This window comes from Etheostoma cragini, chromosome 20, assembly GCF_013103735.1.
Source record: "Etheostoma cragini isolate CJK2018 chromosome 20, CSU_Ecrag_1.0, whole genome shotgun sequence".
Taxonomy (NCBI): Eukaryota; Metazoa; Chordata; class Actinopteri; order Perciformes; family Percidae; genus Etheostoma; species Etheostoma cragini.
The window spans coordinates 17641145-17665960 of NC_048426.1; the positions used below are offsets into that span (position 1 = coordinate 17641145).

Here is a 24816-nt window from a genome sequence, read left to right on the forward strand (position 1 = left end):
CCCCCCCCAACATCTCCCCGCTATCCTCTTCTCTCCTGCCTCTCACTCTCTTTCCTTATAACAGGATTTAGCATATCAATGGCGGATTAGTTCGTTTAACAAAAGCTTACTACTGCAAAGCCCCTTTCCACTCGTCTTTCCAGCCTGACTTGTGGACCTCACACACAGCTCCTCCGCGCTGGGGTCTTTGGTGTGCGTGTGTGGTCGCGGCTGCTTGGCTGAATGGATTTGCGTTTGAAGATGACAAAAGACATGCTTAGTCACTATGGGCTTCGGAGCTGTATGCAGTAGCATGTGTGGGTGATGGTGTATGCATATGAATACAGGAGCACGCTGGAGGTTTGTTTTTACATGCGTGTATGCTGGGAGCTGACAATGTGTGTGAACAGAGATGTTTCTGCTTTGCACCCACAGGTTCAGCCTTCAATTATCACTTTATCTGTATGATCTGAACAACATACGGTGTCCTAAACCTGCCAATCTATTGTTCTTGTACCTCTGGCTTCCTCCTGCTTTAATGGGGCATGGAAAAAAGTAGTGTCCTCTGCCCTCACAGCCGTTAACGGGCTGGCTTGCAGATTCTTCTGCTTTGGAATGGGACCAGTTCTGTACAGTGGAAATCGTTGCACGGAGGTGCCAAGAGAAGGTGACTCCAGCTGTCTAGAGTTGGTCATCAACCCATGTGCGTGCAGGGTTTGAGAGCAGGCTAGTGGAGGAAAACCTCACTGTGACACGGCAGCCAGCTCAGGAAGGATGCCCCCTGTCTGTGCGGTGTTTGTTTGAGCCATATAGCATTAATCACCTCAGAGGGTGTCAGCGTTTAGGATGTAGGTATGTCAGAAGGAAGGGGCAAGCTGGAAACGTTCCATTATAAAGGCACGTGCCTTTGCGTTACTACAAGAGCTTGGCAAAACCTTCTTCTGTAAGCTTCTCATGTTTGTGTTTGAAATAGTTTTGATGCAGTGGAAATCATCCTCACACACAGGGATTGACTCTTAATGTAACACATGGAAGGATGAGGGTGCCTCTATACACTATGAATTGTCACAAAATATCCTCATTTGGAAATTACACATGAATACTCAAACACAGGCCCACAGTGTTTTTGAAGGCTAGTCTGCACTACAGTATTATCAACCAATCAGTATCATGGTAGCAATGTGTATGTGATCGTAAGTGTGTGTCTGAACGTTGTGTTTCTATTTCCAAAAGGCCTTCAATGAATTTGAACCTAGGACCTTTTAGCTGTGTTTTCTTTTTAGTTTGTACTGATGTGATAAAAAAAATATGCTGTACATAATTTTACACTATGAATGCAAGCTTTAACCTCACACAACCTCAGTACACCCATTTAGGAAAGCTCACTCTCGCAATTATTGGGGCAATTTTGAGATGGAAATAAGGCAGTAATTCTCTTTCAATTGCCATGTTTATTTAAAGGGTTCACTCAAATTACATTAAAACACATTTTTTTCTGATAAACCCTGAGTAGAATCTATTAATAAGTAAAGTTTTGGTTTCAAAAATATCTGGCAGTGCGTTATCTATATCCAGCCCAATACATTGGTGGTCAATTGAACATACATCACATCTGGAACGCTCAACAGCAGTGTGTCATTCCAGAAACAATATCCTGGTTACTGACTGATTGGTCCAATATGCCTTTCATTGCATTGTGGGCAGTACAAGTGTTGCATAATAAGTGTGTACAGAGGATTATTTCTGCTTTAGCTACAGATTCGTTAGTCTTACAGTGTGCCGATAGACAGTTCATGAATGCTATTCTAAGCAGGGTCTTTCATGGGAAAAAGCCACTGCTGTACAAGAAGTGATGTTATGTGTTATGACGCTGTACTTTATTGATCCCTGAAGGGAACTTGTTCTCAGACTGTTGGTTGGGGGAAGGGGTCCAGACCCTTTGTGTGTCTCTCTGTCCAACCACTAGTCCACTGACAAGAGCATGCCTTAATTGTCATCAGTTTCTGTGCAGAATACATTTTTTTCCTTCTGATGGCTCATCCTTTAGGCCCATGTTTTCCTGAGCCATCAGTCTGTCTCACTGTCTCTGTATCTATGTTTTCTTGGCAGTAGCAAGGCTCCAGGTGTCTTGTGGGTCCCGTGCCCAGACAGTTTGCCAGCCCCTGGTGCTCCTGGGCCGTAGTGGCATTGTTCTAAGTGGCCCATTGTGCATGACCCTGGTTCAGGGGAAACAGCTGGTGGATGCTCCAGTACCCGCCTGCTTGGCATCAAAGACTGGGTTCAAGCTATGGTGTAAAATGACTGCGTCCCAATTCCCTTTTGATACACACCATGCACGACAGCTCTGAGCATCCATTTACTGTTGATTGGCTTTTCCGCACTGACAGGTTTGCAAAGTGATGTTGGAGAGCTGGTATTCAAAGCAGTTACATTTTAAGTGTATGTATACAGTTGGTATTTACGTATACAGTATACATTTTGTGCATGTGTTCATATCATTTGGTTGAAGCCCTTTCCTTGTGTCAAGGGCTGCCTTCAGTACAGGAAGTGACTTAGTATTGACTGCCGCTGAACTTCCTGTGCGCTGATTCTCCCCTACTCCTCTCAGGATGTTTACCTCCTCCTCCTCCTCCTCCTCCTCCCCCCTTTCCTTGATCACTTGTTGTTGTTTTTTACGCTGGTGCGCTCAGCTCCAGGACCTACCCGGCTTGTCTAGGTTTAGTTTGGCCCAGACATTGTCATTGATGTTGACTGCTGAATTGGGGGTCTTGGTCATGCTGAAATCCAGATGATTTTTCATTGTCTACACTTAATAAACAATACAATACATTACTTCACTGAAGGGTCCCTTAAGTGGTATTTCCTCCTGCTTTATAGTGGAGAGTCCTTTCTGAAGGGAGGAAAGGAGGTCTGAGCAGGAGCTCTCTTCCTGAGCTACTGGGTTCAAAATACTCCAGTCCCCATACTGGTGGTGATGTAAGACACTAGGAAATGATGTAATATAAGTGTATGTGTGTGTTTACAGTAGGGTTTACTACAGAGTAATGAAGTTGATCTTCATCCCTTCCTTTTTTTCTTAGTTGCTGTATATGATGCACTACAGTGCATTATCCATTCATGCCCAGACTTGTTGCTTACACATTACACCTGTGTCCTTATTTATCAGGCGTGTAGCTTTACTAATATCTTTATTTGTATCCCCACCTCTCTCCAGTTCCCAGAGTGTGGCTTCTTTGGCATGTACGACAAGATCCTACTGTTCCGCCACGACTTAAACGACGAGAACATCCTGCAGAGGCTAACCTCGGCAGAGGACATCCATGAAGGAGACCTCATTGAGGTGGTGCTATCTGGTATGTAGGCTGCAGGGAAAATACAAATTGATGCACAGTGTCTCAACTTCAATGCAATGATTTTGTTCACCTTTTTTTCTCAAGCATCTCAGATTAGTTTGAACACGAACAAAGTAGTATTAAGATGTATTGCTACATAGCATTTTTGTGAAAAAAAAAGAACATTGACTTAACAAAACTTTTTGAACTGTTGCTTTTGGCAAACACAAAGGTAAAGAATGAACATATGGTTTTATTCATCCATTCTCAAGAGCTTTCTCCTTTTTAATGTAAAAATTAAAAAAAAACCAGTATAAACAATGGTCTAAAACATATAAACTGGAGGAAGTTTCACATGTTTCATTTTTGTGCCTAGTCATAGTTGACCCACCTTCCAGTAAACTCAGCAGCCTGTAGTGTCTTGTTTTAGGGAACTTCACACAACGGAACAGAGGAAATTCTAAATAAATTAAAGTTCTGTTAAATAAAATGTATAAAAACACAAATTTAAGATGTGAAACTTAAAGTCCTTTGAACAAAAACACAGAGTTGCAGAGTGTCCTCTGGTGGACAAACTATGCAACACCAACGCTCATAACATGACAGTCCGTTTAGATTTTTTAAATGCTATTTCATCAGAATCATTTATTTGTCATTATAAATGATTCTGATAAATTAATATTAAATTTTTTTTCAAATCGGCCATTATGAATGCTGATACCGGGGCGACCTCTGGCTCATCTAGTGGGAGTGTGCGCCCCATGTGGGCTGAGGTCTTTGCAGCGACCCGGGTTCGGGTCCCTCCCTGCGGCCCTTTGCTGCGTGCCATCTCCCATCTCACTACCACCTTTCCCGTCTATCCACTGTCACTCTGAAATAAAGGGGGAAAAGCCCCACATAATTAAAAATAAAAAAATATCATAAATGCAGATACCAAAAGATAGGGAAATGCCTAAATTCGGCCAATAATATTGGCCCGCCGATATGTATCGGTCGGGCTTAAAGTGTATCACCCGATACTCCGCCCACTCACTCACCTGCTTTTTATTTTGTGGTTAAACATTTTTCAAAGTTTACATTGGATTGTCCACCTTTCTAGCAGCTACGCAGGTGTTTGGCTTTTCTTTGCCATTTCTGTGATGAATGAATCAGCTTCCTGTGCACTGCTGAGAGCAACAAATGGCTTAGAGTATCTGTTCCGCTCTAATCTGTTCTCCTGCTCCATCTGTCTCCACTGGGAAGCACCTGACACCACCTGTGCTGAATATCTCCACCTCTCTCCTGGGCTGAGAGTATTGTTTAAGGGGGATTTAGTCAGGGGATGATTGTATAGGTTCAGGATCTGAGGAATCTTCAGGCATCAGAGCTGAGGAATGTAGACTAAAGACTGGAGAACTTCCTTCTTTTTGTTTCTCACTGTCTGTGTTTGTGTTGTGCTCTCTTTTGTGTCAGTCTTTGTTGCTGTCTTTCCCTCCTCACTTTCTCTCATTCTAATCCCTCCTACCTCAACAAATCCAACCGCAGGTGTAAGCTCTAGTATGAGAGCTTGACAGAGCCTGAGGAATACCTGATGACAACTGTCACAGAAGTGTCCAATCTCTGATTTTCTACACACGCTGTTTATTTCTTCATTTCATCTAACACTTGGCCTTCTTCCCAAGATAGGGTTTGCATGTCAGACACTTGATCTTTGTTTTTAAAAGAGACAAGATGAGAGTTCCATGTTCCCAAGCACTTCATTTGGTCCACAGAAATTATAAGCCTTTTTTTCCCCGCCCCACAATTTGTCTCCTGTCATTTCCCGTTAAGTTTTTTTCTTAACCAACCTGTTGTTGGATTCCGCGGCTGTGGAATTGAGACGGTCTGCATATCTCTCTCGCTGCAAGAGGGAGGCAGAAGTGGCTTTTTCTTGGCTGTGGGCTCAAAGAAGAGGGTTTGTTTTTCCTGCAGTAAGTGATTTTAGTAGACCCGTGGAGTGTAAACACGCTCTGATGTGCGGGGCGGCCCTGGACACAGCGGACACTGTGCAGGCCATCTCGCCCCATGAGGGTTGAGGTTTGGCCTGACCGATTGTCACTTTGTTCTGTTTTTCACTCCCTAACATTTCCCACCCACTTTCACAAGCTCCTTATTCACCACGGCTGACAGTGGGGAATTTATATTTTACAATACCTTCTGTTTGTTATAAATATTGCAAAATTGTTGTTGTCAGATGGAAACTTGTGGCCTCCAAATTGAAACTCTGTGCCTCAAAGCAAACAGATAACGCATTCATGTAAGCCTCTCCCCTCGTGAGAAGTGCTGCAAAAAAGCGTGTGGAGTTTGGGTTTGGTGTTGTTTGATGCTGATTAGCACGACAAGCGTTGCACAACGGCACTACTGCTAAGAAGCAGTCAGTTGTTTGCAGGCCTTTCATGTGCTTGTGCCAGAAATCTATGTTCGCCCCATGTCATGTGAGCTGCATGAGTTCTTTCTTCTCTTTCAAATTGAACCCAAACTGTGAAAATCACCCCACCACCCATCTTATTTCTCTGAGATGGTGAGTTATGGGTTTTAATGGTGTGCATAGATAAGAACATCTCAGATAATGTAATAGCAGCAGTCCCAAGAAATGAGTTCAAAATTAAGAAAGGGTTTGTTTCACTATTTGGGTTGACCCTAGGATTGACTCTTGACCTTTCCTGCTTGTGGAAATGTTGCCTTTTTTTGTCAAATGAACAGATTGGTTCAGCGTGAGTAGCTTTTTATTGCCCATGATGATTCCTGTGACATGTAGTTTTTTAAGAGTTTTTTTTTTTTAAATTCCTCCAAGTCTTAAATTGATTGCTTAAAAGATGTTCTCTCTATTGTTTGTATTGAGCAGATTCTTAGTCATTTCATCGTCATATATTATTGTTGAAGGATGTATTTCATCATGGTCACAACTGGTGAGATTGTTCTAATGGAACGTTCGGTATTTATGGAATGGACCATTCAAGGAAAATTTGGGATGGTCATGTCTTTTTAGTCTTTGAGGATAGGGTCATCAAACTTTGTTTAGTCCGGGAAAAAAAATTCAAAGTGGCTTGTTTGGTGCATATTTTTTCATGTAGCTCCATGTAGCAGATGTTTAGTCATACATACATAGTGTAACGTGTAAAATCAGAATGCATTAAGTCATGTATGTCATGGTTGTAAAAACACCTGTACATCTTTGCCAAGCGCAAACCAGAACAGAAGGCATCAACTCATTGTTAGGAAGGGTCATGCTTTTTTGTCAATCATTTGAGGGTCCTGGAAAAATGTATTATCGGCAAGTCTTTTTTGACTCAAGACCCCAAAACTCCTCGTAGTCCCTTAAATAAAAACGAACAGTCCCTATGATATCCTAGAGAAAATGTGTTTGGTTGAATCACCTCAAAGGAAATGACCTAAACACACAGCACACTATGACAACATCGTGGCCACCACACAGGTTTTGCAGCCTAACCCGAGTCTAAAGATTAACCGTTCCCGCAATGGTCACTGCGGACGCATGGATGATTGCACAGGAACACGGTGCAAGGTCTGAAGCTTCAGTTGCACTCACAGGTTTTGGGCAGCGGTCATCTCCATATCTTACTCATCTTCACATCTTTGATGAGTCACAGCCATGATTAACCAGTGCTTGCTTCCAACAATGAGCTCAGTCTGTCTCTTTGACAAAAAACAGTAAAGACACAAAGGAAAGATAAGAGAGAAACAGGAAGAGGGACAGGTCTGTTGGTTTTAATTTTGTGTTCTTAATAACAAAGATGGACTGATATAAGAGTATCATTCTGCTTTTCTCTGGTGTCTCATGGGTGTGCCCCATCACTCAGAGTGATTAAGTTGAGATTCTTTGCAGATGTGGCGCCCTCTACTGCAGAAGTGTAGACATACAATGGCATGAAGTCTAATATTTATTTGTTTTGTATCAGAACACTTGCAGAGAGAAGCTCACTTCTATTAGATTACTTATGCTGAGGCTGTGTATTGTCTTCAATATTGGTTTTATATTAAAAAACTGTGTGAAATAGCTGTGAGATGCATTTGATAAATGGCTGTTATTTTCTTGTCTTTTTGAGTCCTTTGCCATCTTTTATCCTCGATTGTTTTCTTCTAGTTGTTGTTTTTTGATATAGTTATACCACTTGTTTATTGATTCTAGCTCAAGCCACAGTTGAGGACTTCCAGATACGACCCCATGCCCTTTATGTCCACTCCTACAAGGCCCCCACCTTCTGCGATTACTGCGGGGAGATGCTATGGGGTCTTGTCCGGCAGGGGCTCAAATGTGAAGGTTAGACACACACACACACACACACAAACACACACACACACACACACACACACACACACAAACCTACACACACACCTTGTTGAATACTACAGAACCCTGATGTGTCGTTCTAAATTTTTTAGCTAACCAACTCTGTATGTTATGGGGAAAATCACTCGCATCCACACCAAACGTCTGACTTCAACAATCAGGGAGATATTGAAGAAAAAAAGACAGATTTGGCAGTGTAGCCAGTGTTGACATTCAGATCCAAGTGGAATGATGGCATGTTGGCTCGCCAATTCATTTTTGTTTCGTTGGTCCTCATTGGATCAGATTTGAATTGTACTTTTTCTTTTTCATGTCATTAGGCTGCAATTGAAGTCCCATCTGACATATGAACTAAATTCATTTATTTACTAATGAACCATTTATAGTCATAAATTCGTCTTCCAAGCCATCGTGTGGCTTATATGCAAAAAAAAAATATGTGTAACCCTTTTTTAACCTGAAAGGTTGATGTTCTGGAACCTGTAGCATTTATACTGCCTTAGTGTTTGTGACTGATGCCATTTGTGTTTTCATGTTTTAAGGATGTGGGCTAAACTACCACAAGCGCTGCGCCTTTAAGATCCCAAATAACTGTTCTGGTGTCCGGAAAAGGCGATTGTCCAATGTCTCACTGCCTGGCCCCTCCCTCACCGTCCCCCGACCGGCACCTACCGAAAATGCCCCGGTCATCCTGGACGAGGTGAGTTTTGATTGTGCTTGGATAGAAGTGAAGAAACCCCTCAAAGAGCCATGTGAAAAGTTGGAAAAGACATCAGTACCTGCTTGTCCTCTGAATGAGGGGTGGGGGGGGGGGGGTTATTATCCTCACACATAAAAATGAGCCGGCCGGAGTTCAGACATTATCCTAAATCCGACTGCGAGCCAGGTGATTTGGCCAAGAATGTGAGTCAGTCAATTCATATGCTGCTCACAAACTCTGTTTCAACTGTTAAACGTGTCTAAACTTATCAAATTTGGCTCGTTTCCATCGGTGAATCTCCTGGGCCCTGTTGTAGAATACCACTGATGCAGAAAATTGAATTGGGCTGCACAGAGCTCAGCGGAGAGGTCCTTTTTATGAAACAGTTTTTGCATAAGCCTGCACTGGAATATTCCCCTCTTGTCTGTGTCGCCACTAAAGGTCATCAGGAAATGTAATTATACTAATGACATTAAAAGTCCCAGTTTCTGTATCTAGTATCTAAATGAAGAAAGCGTCCCTCTCCATTTCTTTCAGAAGCTTCCAGACTTTTTGATTTATTTATATAAAATCCAAACTGAATGCTCATACGTGGTAAAACATGACAAATCTAATAACTTTAGATAAGATAGATAAGATCTTTAGACCACTAGGATCGTGTTAACTATGCAAAGTAATGCTAATTCCGGTTGACAGATTTCTTTTTCCCTTTTCCACTTATGTCTTTCTCTTCTTCTACTGCCATATCATTATTCACTCTGTCTTTCCCTATTACTCAAATACTCCCTTTGAGGCTGTTGTTCCTTTATTTTCCCCTTTCACTTCCTTCCTGCATATGGCTTTTTAATTCTTCCCAACGTCCCTCCTCTTGTCTTTTTTCTCCCCATCCTTCCAACCCCCGCAGCAGAGGTCCCATCAGGAGGCAGGAAAGCGGATCCTGTCCTGGAGTGGCAGGCCTATCTGGATGGAGAAGATGGTGCTGGGGCGGGTTAAGGTTCCACACACCTTCGCCATTCACACCTACACTCGTCCCACTATCTGCCAGTACTGCAAGCGTCTGCTCAAGGGTCTCTTTCGCCAGGGCATGCAGTGTAAAGGTAGGACCATATATATAGAGTTCCAAATACATTATGTCCCTATTTGGTGATGCTTTACTATAATTATAATGTGTTTGAGTCATTTTTTTAAATTTTTATTTCATCTGCCAGATTGCAGATTTAACTGCCATAAGCGATGTGCTTCAAAGGTACCTAGAGACTGTTTGGGGGAGGTGGACTTCAATGGAGGTAAGTTCTTCATCCAAGTTCACAGGTGCAGTGGTATATCTCCGATATTTGCAATTTTTAAACATTTGGATATTTAATGTATTTGTTTAGAGCCAGCCAGTCCTGGCCCGGACTCGGACACTACCATTTATACTATGGAGGTGGACAGTGGCGATATGGATGGCGGCAGAGGACTGGACGACCCAGAGGAACCTTCCACTCCAGATGAGAGGATGTTTGACATGGATTCTCCCTTATTGGATCGAGAGAAGGACGAAGAGCCCATCAAAACAATTAGGTATGTTTATATAAGTAGAGGTTATCCACTTTGACATTCCCGCATTTTCATATCTGCTACCCCATTAAGAGACAAACATTATAGCTGACAATGTGCCATTGTAGATTTTCTGTTGACGAAAAGTAGGTGGACCGGGGACTTAGCGGTTATGCTTTAAACCACTAGGTCTAACTGCCCAATTCCTATGTTTATTCTACACCAGCAGTGTGCGTTTTATGTTTCCAGTAGTGTTGCCACTGCTGCAAACCTAAAATGCATCACTTCCTGTGCAGGAATTCTGTTAGGAAAGACCTAGCAGACACTGGGTGGTTAGAAAAACAAATATAAAAGGTTTCATTAGCTGGCTACAGGTCAATTGAAATGTAACCTGTTACTGTTTCAGTATATTTAGCCCTGGCAGAGTAAGTAATTGCCATATTGATTCATGAAATCTTAATTTTGTGTGTATGTCTAGCCCTTCCACTAGCAGCAACATCCCTCTGATGCGGGTGGTCCAGTCCATCAAACACACCAAGAGGCGGAGCTCCACTGTGGTGAAGGAGGGCTGGATGGTTCATTATACAAGCAGGGACAACCTGGTAAGACTGATAACCCCAAAAGCCCACAAAGGAGCCCAGTCTGAAATGGGCTGTGCTTAGCCTGTATGCTGGGGAAAACTCCTTCTCCAAAGCTGTTCACATGTGTTGAATTCAGCACTGAAGGTATTTTCCTCATGAAACTAAACTTTAAAGCACTGTAATGTTGGTAGGTGATGTGTATTTTGTTGTTGGGACTAACTTGGCCTTCCTTTCCCTCTTGAACAGAGGAAGAGACACTACTGGAGGCTGGACAGCAAGAGTCTGAGTCTCTTCCAGAATGACACCGGAGCCAAGTTCTACAAAGTAAGCATACAACTATCATCTCTGCTTGGTCCTTGGCAAACCATGGCTTGTCATCCACATCAAACACACACAGGCATTTTGTTAAGAAAATGGAGCAGCTGGATGCAAATTGATTCAATGTTGAGTCCCCGAAGAATAAAATCTATAAAGGCCCAATGATAGCTAGCCTGGTTGACACCAGACTCTTCTCAGTTGTAGCTGACGAGTCTGGGGAAGGTATTGGAAGACTTCAAACCAATCAGAGCAATGAAGGAGATGACGTATGCTGATGGACGGGAAAACATCTTAACCAGCAAGCATTTTGTAGAGCCCGGAAATTCGCTGGGCTATCGTCATAGTGTTAAGCAAATTTGGAAATGAGCTTTAATGGGCTCTTGGCCAGACGGACTTGCAGAGCAAATCTCAAATTTGCCTAAAGTTTGTCAGGGTTTTCCCAGGCTACATGATAACGCCAGATTAGTGACAATTTAGCATTATACTACTTTCTTACAATTTAAACATGGTGATGTTAAACTCATTAGGAGTGATTATTTCTCATATCCACGTTTGATTATTGTCTGTCCCACTTATGAGAGGTATGTAAATACAGTCTACCCAGTGGTCGCTGTGTGACTCAGCTTGAGGACTGTCATGTTGCAATTGTAAACTACCATGAGGTCAGTTTGGCCCGCTGAAATTTCCCCATGTGGTTTCTCACCCTGCTGCCTGGTCTCTTTACTGCAAGAAGGAGAAGGATCAAGTCACTAACAGTCACCACCTGTATATCAGATCAGATGGAACATTTGGAGGGGTTTTGAAGAAGAAGAAAAAAGAATTTTCAAAGGAATTTTCAAGTTTAAAAAAGAAATGTGGATTTACAGGACAATTTTTATGCACCATTATTCCATAACATGGTTGAATTCTTTAAAACCTGACAATTAGTCATAATTGGAGTTTTAATCTTTTTTTTTAACCCATTCTAACGTAAGTGGTGGCTGTGAGTGAAACACTGTAATTTCAATATGTAAAACCAGTTGTGTTGTGTGACACTTCCCCACTCAGTGCCAGCACCGTAGTCAGTCATTATACTGCCGCAGGGGCTTAATAGCACAGTAATTATACATTGAGGACTGAGGGAGGGAACTACAGCCTGCAAGGTAAAGACTTCCACATGTGTGCTGGTGGTTTTGCGTGTGTAGGTTGGGGAATGTAATCATTTTATTGTTCATGTCGCTTTGTGTGTTTTTGAGACTTTGACACTTCCTTGATCTGTGGCGGTCAGACTGGTGTTGCAGTGGGATGATATGTAGGATGCAGCAGAGTTTCCAGAAAAGAATTGACACGTTCACTTTTGAGTGTGCGTGTCATTCAAACAGGTGGTTTGATATGCAGCTGTGTCCATAGTCCTGTTTCTTACTATCTCCCTCTTATGCTGGTTGTAAAAGAAGCCTTTACCCTTACTCTCCCAATTATTCTGTCACACCCTGCATCCCCTGCCACTAAAGCCTTGGAACGGAAACCTCAGCAGGGGCCGACTCCTCAGGGTGTATTTTATTATCAACTTGGCGCTCAGCTATGTTTAAGACCTTCAAGAGGCTAATTTAAGGCTAGCTGTAAATGTCTGCTTTACATGCATCAAAGTTCGATCTTTTGTTCCATGCCTGCTGCCTCAGAGTAGTAGGTTTTTTTTTATTCAATGATAGATAACATGAGATGATTTCCTGCACATACATTAGACAAATGTTCTTTCAGGGGTTTCTTCTCTGAAACCACAGATTCTCCATATGCTCATGTGTGTATCTGGAAAACCCTCTGTCCTGGGCTTTTTCTTCTCATTTCTCGGAAGTTTCTAGCCTGCTCATCAGTGTGTGGCTACTGTCCTCCCCTCTCCCCTTTTTTTATACCTCCAATCTGATTATTGGTGGTCGCGTGGTGGCTTGCTTGCCAGGCATGGCAGCCATTTTCTCCATTTGGAAGCCATAACGGCTCCTCGTTTGAAGATAAGACCCCTGTACTTGTGGCTTTCTCTGAAGAACCTTTTATGGGGTGAGGGGGCTTCTTTCTGTCCCTGCTAGATTGAGTCCTGTCATAATCAAACGTTGCACCCACCCACACACACACACACACACCCACCCACACACCCACCCACCCACATACTGCCCTGCGGAGGAACGATAGTTGCTGTGTCTTTCGTCTTGGTGGCTAGCGGTAGCGCCAGCGGCTCATGCTCAGATGGGGCATCTGGCTGGCCCTGCCTTGTAATCAAGGAACCAGAGCACTTCAGCTGCCGCAGGGCCCGCTCATGTGACCCGGCCCCGCTAACCACAAGCACTTCATCTGATACTCTGTGGTGAGCCACGCGGTGGAGACAGCGTGTGCCTCTCTGAGCCCCCATTGGCTGGAACTTCTCTGTGTTTTTTAATTTTTGACCCTCCCTCCTCTCTTTGATTTTGACAGTGACTTTTAAAATGTGCTCAACTGGCCTTTCTGTTTGTGCTCATAAGAAAGAGAAGAGTCAAGGAGAGAAAGCTAGAGCTGGGACTATTTAATCAACACTGTGTGTGTGAGTGTTACTATCTGTATTATTGTTCCTGTCTTGTCATTGTTTAGGTGGTTCATTATATTATAGATCATTTAGCATGTTCCAGCTTAAATAAGATTTTTCATATTTTCCACTTTTAAAAAAATTTGTAAAACTTGCATTAGCAAACTTGTTGACTTGGTCAAAAGAGCCAATTGTTTTTAGCAATTTAGCTGTCGATCTATTTTATCTATGCATTAGTTTTTCATACATTTAAAAAATGTATTAATCTAATAATTATCCAATGAGGTATTTCTGTATTATTTTTGGTACTTAGAAATGTGTTTTGGCATCTGTTGTGGGACTACTATACCCTGTTTTGTTTTGTCAAGGAGTATTTTTTTTGACAATACATTTTTTATGCCTCAGGTGTATTGGTTGACTTGGCAGGCATCACTCAGGCAGGCTCTCACTTCATGAATATGTTCTGGATCCCATTTATTCGAGAAACACTGAAGATAATATTTTGGTGAAACTAGTTGTGATCTCTGTCCCTCACCCGTCCCACAGGAAATCCCTTTGTCCGAGATCCTCCAGGTGGAACAGTCCAAAGACTACAGGACTTTGGCCCAGGGCAGCAACCCACACTGCTTTGAGATCATCACAGCCACCATGGTCTACTATGTAGGGGAGAACAACTGCAGTCACTACCACAGCCCCTCTCTGGCTGCCTCAGGAGTTGGTATGGATGTGGCTCAGGGCTGGGAGAAGGCCATCAGACAGGCCCTGATGCCTGTCACCCCTCAGCCCAGTGTGGCCAGTGCTGCTGGCCAGGGCAAAGATCATAGTAAGTACAAGATTACAGCTTTCTTGTGCTTAAAAACATTGTTTTTTGTGGTAGAAATGGAAAAACAACTAGAAATCAAATTCATTTTTTTTTTTTCTTCTTGTAATTCAGACAACCAATCCTATTAAATCAGACACTGGAAAGTCATTAAGGGATTAAGAGTGCTTTTTTGTATATCCACATTTTTTGGCTTGCAAAAGTCATTTAATTTCTGAAATTAAGACAGATATACAGTATAGTTTGGGGGGGGGGGGGGGTTAGAGCGGTTGCCTGCCAATTGGAAGGTTGGTGGTTCAATCCCTTGCCCTGCAGTTCCCTGTCGAAGTGTCCTTGGGCAAGACACTGAACCCAGAGTTTCCCCGATGCTGCACCATTGGAGTCTGAATGTGTGTGAGTGTTTATCTGATGAGCAGGTGGGACCTTGTACGGCAGCCTCGGCCACAATGAATGAATGGGTGTGAAAGGTGAATGGTATGATGTAAAAGCGTTTTGAGTAGTTTGACTATATAAATACAGCACATTTACATTAATAAACATCAGTGAGGAATGTTGTCAGTTTTTGACTGTGTGCCATGTCAGTGATGACTTGTGATATCACAGTGTTTTTCCTGACTCAACGTGGGACTGAGTAGGTAATTTCTAGGGCCACAACAAATGAAAAGTCTTCCTTCTCCTTGTGTGTTGAAAAGTTTGAGGTTTGCTCAAATAGAAAGAAGGGCCCTCTTCACACCACCTCAGTGGTCAAAAAACTAATTACGTAGCTAGCATTAGCTTTCGATAGGCAGGGAAAACCCTGTGTTAGAGTCTATAGGCTAAAGGAGGCTTTGAAGCAAGTCACTGTTAGAAGATGACGTTAGTGACAAATGTCTGGCATGACTGTACAGAAAGTGAGCCTATCTCACTATAGTCAGGTGTTATAGATCAGAGAAGCTGAGTCCTTAACATAAAGACCGGAAAGGTCCTTGTCCCTGCTTATGTATTCATTCATTTATTATTTATTTGTAGATGAACTGGTAAATTATATTGATATTTAATCTGCAAATATAGCTATCATAAATGTGTTCATTTCTCATTACAAAGTAGAGCATGTTTTGATCAGATTGAAATGTAATTTTTGTGCAAAGCATCAGCTAAATGATTGCATTATGTTTTCTACTTGCTTTTATGTCTGGCTTTTGTATTCATTGGGGTTAGTATGCAGTATTAGCCCCTGCGGCTGTTTAAATTCCCAGTTATGAAATGCATTGCGTTCTTGCACCATTTAGTCACACATAGATTCCCAGATGACTTTATAGCCAATTTATGTGTGTAATAAATGTTTCATTAAGTGGGGCCGTAACTTATTGCATGCGGCTGCAATAAGCTGGAAAGTTGTGGAGAAAAAAATACTAGCATTTGAGCAATGCGTCTTTGACTATGATTAAAGATTCATGCTTTTGCTTTGGTACAGTGACGTTTTTTGAATTGTTGAATGTGGAAACATCATGTGTTTTCCTCTCCAGAAGAGCTGTCCATCAGCATATCTGTGTCCAACTGCCAGATCCAGGAGAATGTGGTGAGTGGGACTTCTTTTTTCTTAGACGCTATTGCATAATTTCCCCGCACAGTTACACATGCATGCAGTCATGTGCTATTAAAGGAGAATTCCTACCATTTTTTAATATTGATTGTCATAAATATGCGTGTACTTTCAATTGAAAAACCCCGACCTGAATCAGTGCAGGCAACAAGGAGTAGCTGCAGCTACATGTATGAGCTTCCACTGAGCTAAAACGGCAGTTGGTGGGGAAAGTTTTAGAGTGCCTTTGTGCCTCTTAACAGGCATAAAATGCAATCAAAATGTCAACATGAACATGAACATGGCCCTTACGTGACTACAAGCTGCGTTTTTCAACTCAGACATTGTTCAAATTCACCTACCCTGGTCCCTGTCTCGATCCTGCCGGTAGCTGCTAGCTGCTAGCTCTTAGCTGCCATCCGGTTAGTGTGCTCAGCCAGGCTTCTGTGATAATCATCCCGACAACAATCCATAGAGCGGCAGTTGTGTGGCTATGTCCTCCAGAGGACAGGTCACATCACGGTTGATCATAGCAATCTGCACACTGTTTCCCTTTTCCTTCTACAACGGTACTTCAGCGCGAGACTACAGCTACCTTCTCTAACGCTATCACTGTGCATACCAAATACATAATTTGCCCTATTTCCATGCAGGTAAATAGTCACCGATATGGTCATAACCACCACAGTGCTCAATTACCTATTTGTGAGGGGAATAAACTTCAAGTTTTCGTCATGAATCTGTGACCTGTCCTCTGGAGGACATAGCCACACCACCGCCGCTTCGTGGGTTGTTGTTGGGATGATTATCACTGAAGCCTGGCTGAACACACTCACCGGATGGGAGCTAGGAGCTAGCAGCTACAAGCTACCAGCTACCGGCAGGATCAAGACAGGGACCAGTGTAGCTGAATTTAAACAATGTCTGAGTTGAAAACGTAATTTGTTGTCACATCAGGGGCCTGTTCATGTTGCACAGACATGCACTGATTCAGATCGAGGTTTTTTCAATCAAAAGTACACACATATTTATGACAATCGAGATTAATGTAAAAAATTCTCCTTTAAAAAAGCTGTTGTGGTAAAATCAGAAACTGTAGTCTACTGTTTCTTCACAAACACATCCAGGGGAAGCTTTCATGCTGCACAAATAGGGAAACTACTGACCAGTATTTTTGGTCAAGGGGTTTTCATCTTAGTTGCGCTTCTGCATTGAGTGAAAGTTAATTGTTTGGCAATACCAGAAAACATTTTTGGAAGAGCAAAACTATTTTTTATCTCCGGGCTTTTAATGATTTAACCTTTATCGATGTACGCATGAAAAAAGTCAAAGAAAAACACAACAGTAACAATGCAAATTATTTGTGTATAGGATATTGCCTCAGTGTACCAAATATTCTCTGATGAGGTGCTGGGATCCGGCCAGTTTGGCATTGTGTATGGAGGTATGTTTCACTTTTAATATGGTAAAAATAACATTTGATAAGGTATAGCTCTATTGTGTGTATTACATTTGAATGCTATTTAATCCTTTTACTGTGTCCCGTAATATTTTAGGCAAACACAGAAAAAGCGGCAGAGATGTGGCCATCAAGGTGATTGACAAGATGAGATTTCCTACTAAGCAGGAGAGCCAGCTAAGGAATGAGGTGGCCATATTACAGGTAATGTCAAGAATCCATCAGTAATAGCACACAATGAAATCAAAGTCTAGCATGCACAGTACGAGAGGCCTTGGCTGGAGCCTTTCATTATACAGTTCATGCTACAGACTGTCTTTCCTAAGTTGTACAACCACTATTAGGGCTGGGCAATGTTGAAAAAACGATATTGTAGTGTTGACTATTGGTGCTTTCACAAAATATTTACACAATGAGATTTTTGATAAATAATCAACACTAATGTGGGTATAATGACTAAGTGGGTAAAGGAAAATAATATAACAGTTACAGTAACAGTCTGGTAAGTTCAGAAAGTGACATCACTTTACTATAATACAGCATTTAAAACCAGGAAAAGACAACACTTATGTCACATTACGTTATAAAAAAAAGACGATATCCAGTCTCATATCACGATATTGATATATTGCCCAGCTCTACCCACTATTCCTGAATCAGGGCAAACAAGTTGTCTTTGTGTGCTTTCTCTCAGAATCTGCATCACCCGGGTATCGTCAACTTGGAGTGTATGTTTGAGACGCCGGAGCGGGTGTTTGTTGTCATGGAGAAACTGCACGGCGACATGCTGGAGATGATTCTTTCCAGCGAGAAGAGCAAACTGCCAGAACGAATCACCAAGTTCTTAGTCACACAGGTCTGTGTTGTAGAAACACTTTTCATCCCTTTGCTCAAGTCTTCAAGACTAAGATTGCAGTACTCACTCGTTGACTTTGATTGGAATGCTCCGTAGCCTGATGTTACTATATATTCTCTCTGAAAGCAGCTGATCACAAATAAAATTATATTGATTTAGATCTACAGCAGATGTCATTTCCTTTCCACGCTTTATACTTTCAAATGGCATCTTCCTCAGGTTCTTGCTAGGTTTTTTGTTGTGTTTTATTTTTTATCATAGCTTCATTTCCCTCTCTCCCTGTCCCCCCTTTTGTTTTTTCTTGTGTATTAGCACACTGAGCCTTTGCTGCAGCTCCGGGGCCTGTTTATTCTAGTGGTGAGCTGATTGGGGGGAATTGTTTACGGGTTTGGTCTGCATGGCATCAGGGCCTCCTCCCTTGGCTTGGATTACAGTCTGCAGTGTGCTCGCGGCTTTGTGGCCTGATTGGAAGACCAGCAGGCCACTGGGCCTCCGTGGAGCCCGGGTCCCAAACAGGAGCTGGGTCATTAAACAAAAGCCCCATTAGCTGCGGCGGGCCTGGCTCTGATGTGGCCGGGAGGACGTCTGTCAAAGTCAGGGTCAGGATAGGAGAGCAGGCGCACTGTGGTTTTGGTACGGGGCCATACGCAGACATGCGTTCAGCTCTAACTTACGCCAGGCCTCGTGACTATAGAGATGGGATGATGAGATGAGTTCATGTGTCATTATGTGAAAGTACGGGCCAGGTTGGAAGTATTTAAGGGCGTTTGTATGCTTATACTGCTGTTATTTTTTTTCATATGGCTGCATCATAGATTCTACTACTTAGATTATACAAACATTATCCTGTTTATACCAGACACTCCAAGCATTAAACATTTACATGCTGGAGTTAATATTATTGTCATCTGGATTTTTTTTGTTTTTTAGCTAAATCTGTGATTTTTTTTGTGGTTGGTTTTTACTTTTGCTTGCAACAGATCCTGGTGGCCTTAAGACATCTGCACTTCAAAAACATTGTTCACTGTGACTTGAAGCCCGAGAATGTACTACTGGCCTCCGCGGAGCCCTTTCCTCAGGTACAAAACAGATATTTGTGCATACAGTTTATGTATGTTTCTGTTGTAACCATATGCGTGTGTGTGTGTGTGTGTGTGTGTGTGTGTGTGTGTGTGTGTAAATACGCTGACCATGTTTTTTCTGTTTTCTCACAGGTAAAGCTGTGTGACTTTGGCTTTGCCCGTATAATTGGCGAGAAGTCGTTCCGGCGGTCTGTAGTTGGCACTCCGGCCTATCTAGCTCCAGAGGTGCTGCGTAGTAAAGGCTACAACCGTTCCTTAGACATGTGGTCAGTGGGAGTTATTGTGTACGTCAGCTTGAGCGGGACTTTCCCTTTTAATGAGGACGAGGACATTAATGACCAGATCCAGAATGCTGCCTTCATGTACCCCCCTACCCCCTGGAAGGACATCTCCGCAGAGGGTAAGAAGACGTAAAACTATTTGTTTGTTTGTACCCTGAAGCTTAGCTATTTTGTCCTTCACTTTTGTCAGTGCCTGGCGGCATGGTTGCACCCGTTGTTTAATGTCAGACTGAAACTCAGACATGGAGCCTCAGAGCTGTCCTCACCAGTCACCACCTACACGTCTGGGTTGTCTGAACTTTGATCTGACTTGTCTTTGTCTGTGGTTGTGATGAGTCACTCTCAAACCTCCCCAGTTGCCCAGGCTGCTGCTCCTCCCACACACAGATTGAAATATATTACAAGGTGAAACAACTGATGAAAGTGTTGATGCTAATGTTTAGTAATCCAGCAACAAAAACCCCAGTCCTTGCTGATCTGAATCTTTTACTGTGAACGGCTGTTGCCCTTTTAAAAAGTCCCATCCTTTACTGTGCTGTTGGTAAGAGATGATTTATCTTTTTAGTTGAGTGTATTGATACAGTCTGCAAGTTATCAAATTCCCTCAGAGCTGGGGCGCCTGGGTACTTCACTTGGTTGATTGTACCTGCCATGTACAAAGGCTCAGCGGCTGCGTATTTGATTCGGACCTGCGGCCCTTTGCTGCATTCCCCCTCTATCTCTTTTTTTCCCCTGTCTTTAGCTGTTCTGTCTAATAAGGGCCTAAAATCCCCCAATAATAATGTTTAAATTTCCTCACAGCCACAGATCTGATCAACAATCTTCTCCAAGTCAAGATGAGGAAGAGGTACAGTGTGGATAAGTGTCTCAGCCATCCCTGGTTACAGGTAATAGATTACCTTATTTTCTTTGACCCTTCAACCCAAATTATACTCTTTCCTCTCAGAGTCGTAACTCAGTCAAATGTGAACACAAAGACATGATACACATACTGTTAGATTCCTTACTACTTACAGATTCTGAGGATATTGCCTCATACTCATCATGTTTGAAAGTTGTTTTTTAAGATTCAACGGTCCGCTGATAGTTGTCTCTACATCAGTGGTTACAGTGCAAACAGAAAGTGCTAACTATTTTAGCTCTTCACTTTTCATGGTGCACATTTGCAAAAATGTAAACAAATATAAGTATACTTTCTGTTTCCATCCCCCTCTGAACCAAGGGGACTGTAGTTCAAAAATGAAACTCAAAAATAGAGTAATAATTGAAGTTACAAAATTCATCGATATCATTTTTTTATGATTTGCATCAATACACTTTGTGATGTTACTAAATTTCAGAATATCTAACAGGGTTCTAATATATCTGGATCACTGACACACTTGGCTATCCATTCAAAGACAAATATAGCAGAAAACCTGTGGACATACACACTCAAACCATTTGAAATTGCATATAGGATTTGTTTTTTTTCATAAAAACTGTCCTAGAACATAAGTTGTAAAACTTACATTGCCAATCAATGTCATTTCTGAGTTGCCCAAATTGGAAACAACAATGTATGACACACATGTAGTAAAAAACAAATTGACTCTGCTAAAAGCCTATAAATAAAGAGAGTGAACAAGGAGCAATGAAGCCTAGAGTTCAAAGGACTTCAACCACTTCATGTCAGGAACACCTCATCACTAAGGTTTACATTGTGCTGGACTAATGGAAAAGTTCATGTATCTTTCTCTCAGGACTATCAAACATGGCTGGACCTCAGGGAGTTTGAGACGCGGCGAGGCGAGCGCTACATCACCCATGAAAGCGACGACGCACGCTGGGAAGAGTACGCAGACGAGCACAGTCTCGTTTACCCCAAACACTTTATCATGGCTCCCAACCTTGATGACATGGAAGAGGACCCCTAGTGGTACAGGGGACTTGCTACACCACATGTATTAAAGGCCAAGGATGCAGGGACTTTTTAATGAAGCTGTGGGAGCGGCGGATTTCCCCTCCAGAACTGTTTGTTGTGGAAACAGATCGGATAAGCCAATCAGGTGGAGAATCACTCTCCAGAGGCTTTCAAAGTGGGGAAAAGACAGCATTGTAGCATGATGCACAACTGCTACAAGCAGTACGCAGGTGGAGCTGCGTGTGGCAGAAACACATTGAGAAACTGTCAGGAGAGAAGAGTTCTTGTCTTCTGTTTGCACAATATCAAAACATTCCATGAATTTACTCAAGTTTGGTTCTTTCAGTCACAAACTAAAACAAGGTGAACTTAATAGTTTAGTTGTTCTACACACAATTTTGAATAACTTTGAGTAATAATATGACTCTGTTCTTTATCTTTATGTGAGAGAAGAGATCGGAGATTGAGAGCTTACCCAAGGAGTAAAGGGCACTTTTCACAAGGGATTTACAGTCTGAGAATTTAAAACGTTGATTTTTGTTCTCATTTCCCAACTGTTTGTGAGACTGTCCTTTGGTATTGAACTGGAACTATCACATATATGTGTATGTTATTTTTTTGTATGTTATGTATTTGTGCTAGAATTTTGCACTATTGCAACTGAACATAGCAATTGAATAGAAACACTATTCGCTGCTACAGAGAGCATCCGGTCTAGGTAGTTTTACCCAGAGATAATCAGCAGAAGGTTGTTGCAACTCACGCAGTATTGGCTGCTTTGGCACAATTTATTTTAAACAAACCTCTTCAGGTATTTTCAACCAACATGTCATTAGAGTATGATCTGTTGGCAGCTAATAGCGTGCAAGTTTGATGAACTTCCCCCTGGATACAGTGACCAACCGACCCTGACCAAATATGTTCATTTCAATGTTTCCGAACCTTTTCTAAATTTTACATTAATTTCTTGACTCACTGAATTGTCAGTAAATGCAATAATGGAGCCATTATTTCTTCGTTTCAACATGAGGCTAAAACAACATGAACTCTATGTATGTTAAAGCATCATGTTTCTGTGTATCCTTTCCTGCAGTATTCTGTAATGTGACTTTTTAAGAACTCCAATTCTGGAATATGTGTTTTTGATGCTCCTTAGCTATCTGAAGTTGAAGTTGAAGTCTGAATTGCATGGCCAGAGGCGGCCAAGTGAGGTTTTACATAGAACAACATATCTGTGTCAGTTTTCATTGTTTATTATGTTGTCTGAACCGTTTCAATAGCCCTTTTTGTCTAGACAGTAGACACAGTAGAAACTAGGTATACTTGCAATTTGGTTCACATGGGAGTTTATTGGACTACAGTTTTGTAGTTTTTTTCTGTTGGTGTATTTTGGGAGTATGTTCTTGTTTCCTGTTGTCTTCTTCCTGTCTTTGTTGCCGCTGGATTGGCAGGTGTCAGTGTTTTGTATATTTCTGTACATACCAATGGAATAATAACTCAACTTCTCAACTGAGAATGAAAAGTTTTCTTCAAGCTCTGAATTTTTTTCTTTTGTATTTCAGTGACCTAGCTTAAAGTTTTGTGTATGTTGCATTTGTGTGTGCGTTTGTTTGTGTGTGTGTGTGTGTGTGTGTGTGCGCGTGTGTGTAGTGGTTTAACATGTCAGATCCCATTCTCAGCAGCTGGATGTGATTGTTGCACCACACCGAGCAGTTTGCAGAGCCAGTCCCACACCACAAGGGAGTAATGACATAGTTAAAAAGGGTCGTGGTGAAATGGGGGCTTGTGGAAGACTTTGAAATTGCTATCATGGAAGCCCTTCCAGTATCAAACGTGTGCTTAAGCTCTAGCCGTATGAATCCAACGTCTTATTCCTGGACTGTACTTCAGAATGGGACTATTGTTTGAAGGTACAGTTCACCGTAAACCTACGAGAACAGACAGCCGTCATTAATTTACCAACATCTTTGAAGTGTGCTTTCCTTGATCCCTCCACCAATCTTCTCTGCATTTACTGTAGACACTGACTGACCACTGTTAACAATCATGGCTAGCATATTTGCAATGTTATCATATAGTAGCCACTGATGAGAGTTGAAGATACTCCTTTCTTTCTCTAAATGATACTCAATACTGCTCTCCTGCATCGGTTAGTCTGAATGTTTTCAAGATGTGGACCGTCTTTGCAGGCCAGACGACCCCATTAACCTCTGTGGGGGAGATATTTAGAGAGTGAACAGGCAGAAATGCAGCATAAGTGTTAGAGTTCACTGAGTTGGTCCTCACATATGACGCAGTGAACAAAGCCAACAAAACCCTAAACTAAGCCCACCGGAACATACCACATATTTTATTGTAGCTTGTGTTCCTCACATTTAAGGATCTATGGTGTATACCTCAAAGAAATAAAATAGTTTTTTTTCAATTTAATTTAGAAGTAAGAAGATTAGAGTAAAACCTGCTGGGGAAATAAAGGGTGTTTAGTGTTTTTTGGCCCCAACATCTCCTTCCAGGCGTGTGGTTAGAGAAAACCAATGATCAAAATGAAGTGCAATGTCTCCCTCCTCTGGCTGGACTGAGGTGTAAAATGTTCATCAATCCATGCCTTTCTTAAAACATTGATGTAAAAAGGTTTATGCCATGTTGACAGTTTCCACTTTATTTGGTACACCTGTACAGTCTAATCCAATCCAGTACAACTGTCCTGCCATAAAGTCCACCTTTAGGTTTTTTACACTGTCACAGAGGTCTGGACTACCTTTTATTGAAATTTTTTTTAAATATTCAGCCCCCCTCATGTGGTAGAGTGGAAACATTTCAAGTATTTTTAACAAGCTTATTGAACATGTTTGTGGAAAACCTATGTCAAAAACCAATACAGATTCCTACAAGAGTATTTTAAAAACATGGCTGAATGGCGTCTTTGAAAATATTGTAAATATAAGGACAAATACAAATATTCAGGCTCAGCAATTCTAAGCCGATGTATGTAGTTAATAATACAAAAAAGGAAGCAAATGAGGGATATAGGCACCCATGTATGTTGTATATATTCATATGATGTCCCATGGCGACAGTGCATGTACAGTAGCACTGTCATTGCTGTCACCACTGAAACAGGGTATTCTCTTTGCAACCAGACGGTGTCACTCTCTGTAGGTTAATAAAGTGAAACTGTGATAGAACAGTGAGTGTGTCCGTGTGTGTGAGTGTGTGTGTGTGTGTTTGTGTGTGTCCGTGTCTGTGTGGGGTGAAGCATTCGGTCATCTAAAGATGAATACAAATTCATTTTATACATGTAGAGCATCAGGCATGTGCATTTGTTGTCTACAACATTTAAAAAATGACGTGTGCCAGCTTTTCATAGAAGTGTTTCACACAGTATAAGTTGATTCAGCCAAAGAAATCTCCTTTAGAGTCAACTGAAAACATTTTTTAAAGGTCCTTTTAAAATTTACATGAATCAAGACTGTGCTGTCAGATGCGTGTCAGAAATAACATCTGTTGAAGGATCAGAGACAGCAATCTGTCCTTGTTGCCCTGAT

General features: G+C 41.9%; 1 protein-coding gene across 2 annotated transcripts in view; it reads left to right on the top strand.

Moving 5' to 3' along the window:
* prkd3 (protein kinase D3) overlaps positions 1–22808 on the top strand; it is a 39360-nt gene extending 16552 nt beyond the window's left edge. The window contains exons 3-19 of one of the 2 annotated variants that reach the window (XM_034858125.1): positions 3194–3332; positions 7480–7611; positions 8184–8341; positions 9249–9438; positions 9550–9627; positions 9718–9904; positions 10359–10482; positions 10708–10785; positions 13856–14132; positions 15635–15687; positions 17062–17134; positions 17247–17353; positions 17844–18005; positions 18986–19084; positions 19220–19487; positions 20170–20255; positions 21111–22808. In XM_034858125.1, coding sequence (XP_034714016.1) covers positions 3194–3332; positions 7480–7611; positions 8184–8341; positions 9249–9438; positions 9550–9627; positions 9718–9904; positions 10359–10482; positions 10708–10785; positions 13856–14132; positions 15635–15687; positions 17062–17134; positions 17247–17353; positions 17844–18005; positions 18986–19084; positions 19220–19487; positions 20170–20255; positions 21111–21284 — 2385 coding nt within the window. In that variant the 3' untranslated portion in view covers positions 21285–22808. Of the gene's footprint in view, positions 1–3193; positions 3333–7479; positions 7612–8183; positions 8342–9245; positions 9439–9549; positions 9628–9717; positions 9905–10358; positions 10483–10707; positions 10786–13855; positions 14133–15634; positions 15688–17061; positions 17135–17246; positions 17354–17843; positions 18006–18985; positions 19085–19219; positions 19488–20169; positions 20256–21110 lie in introns of both variants that reach the window. The other variant, XM_034858124.1, reaches the window with a different exon arrangement.
* The last annotated feature ends 2008 nt before the right edge of the window (positions 22809–24816 follow it).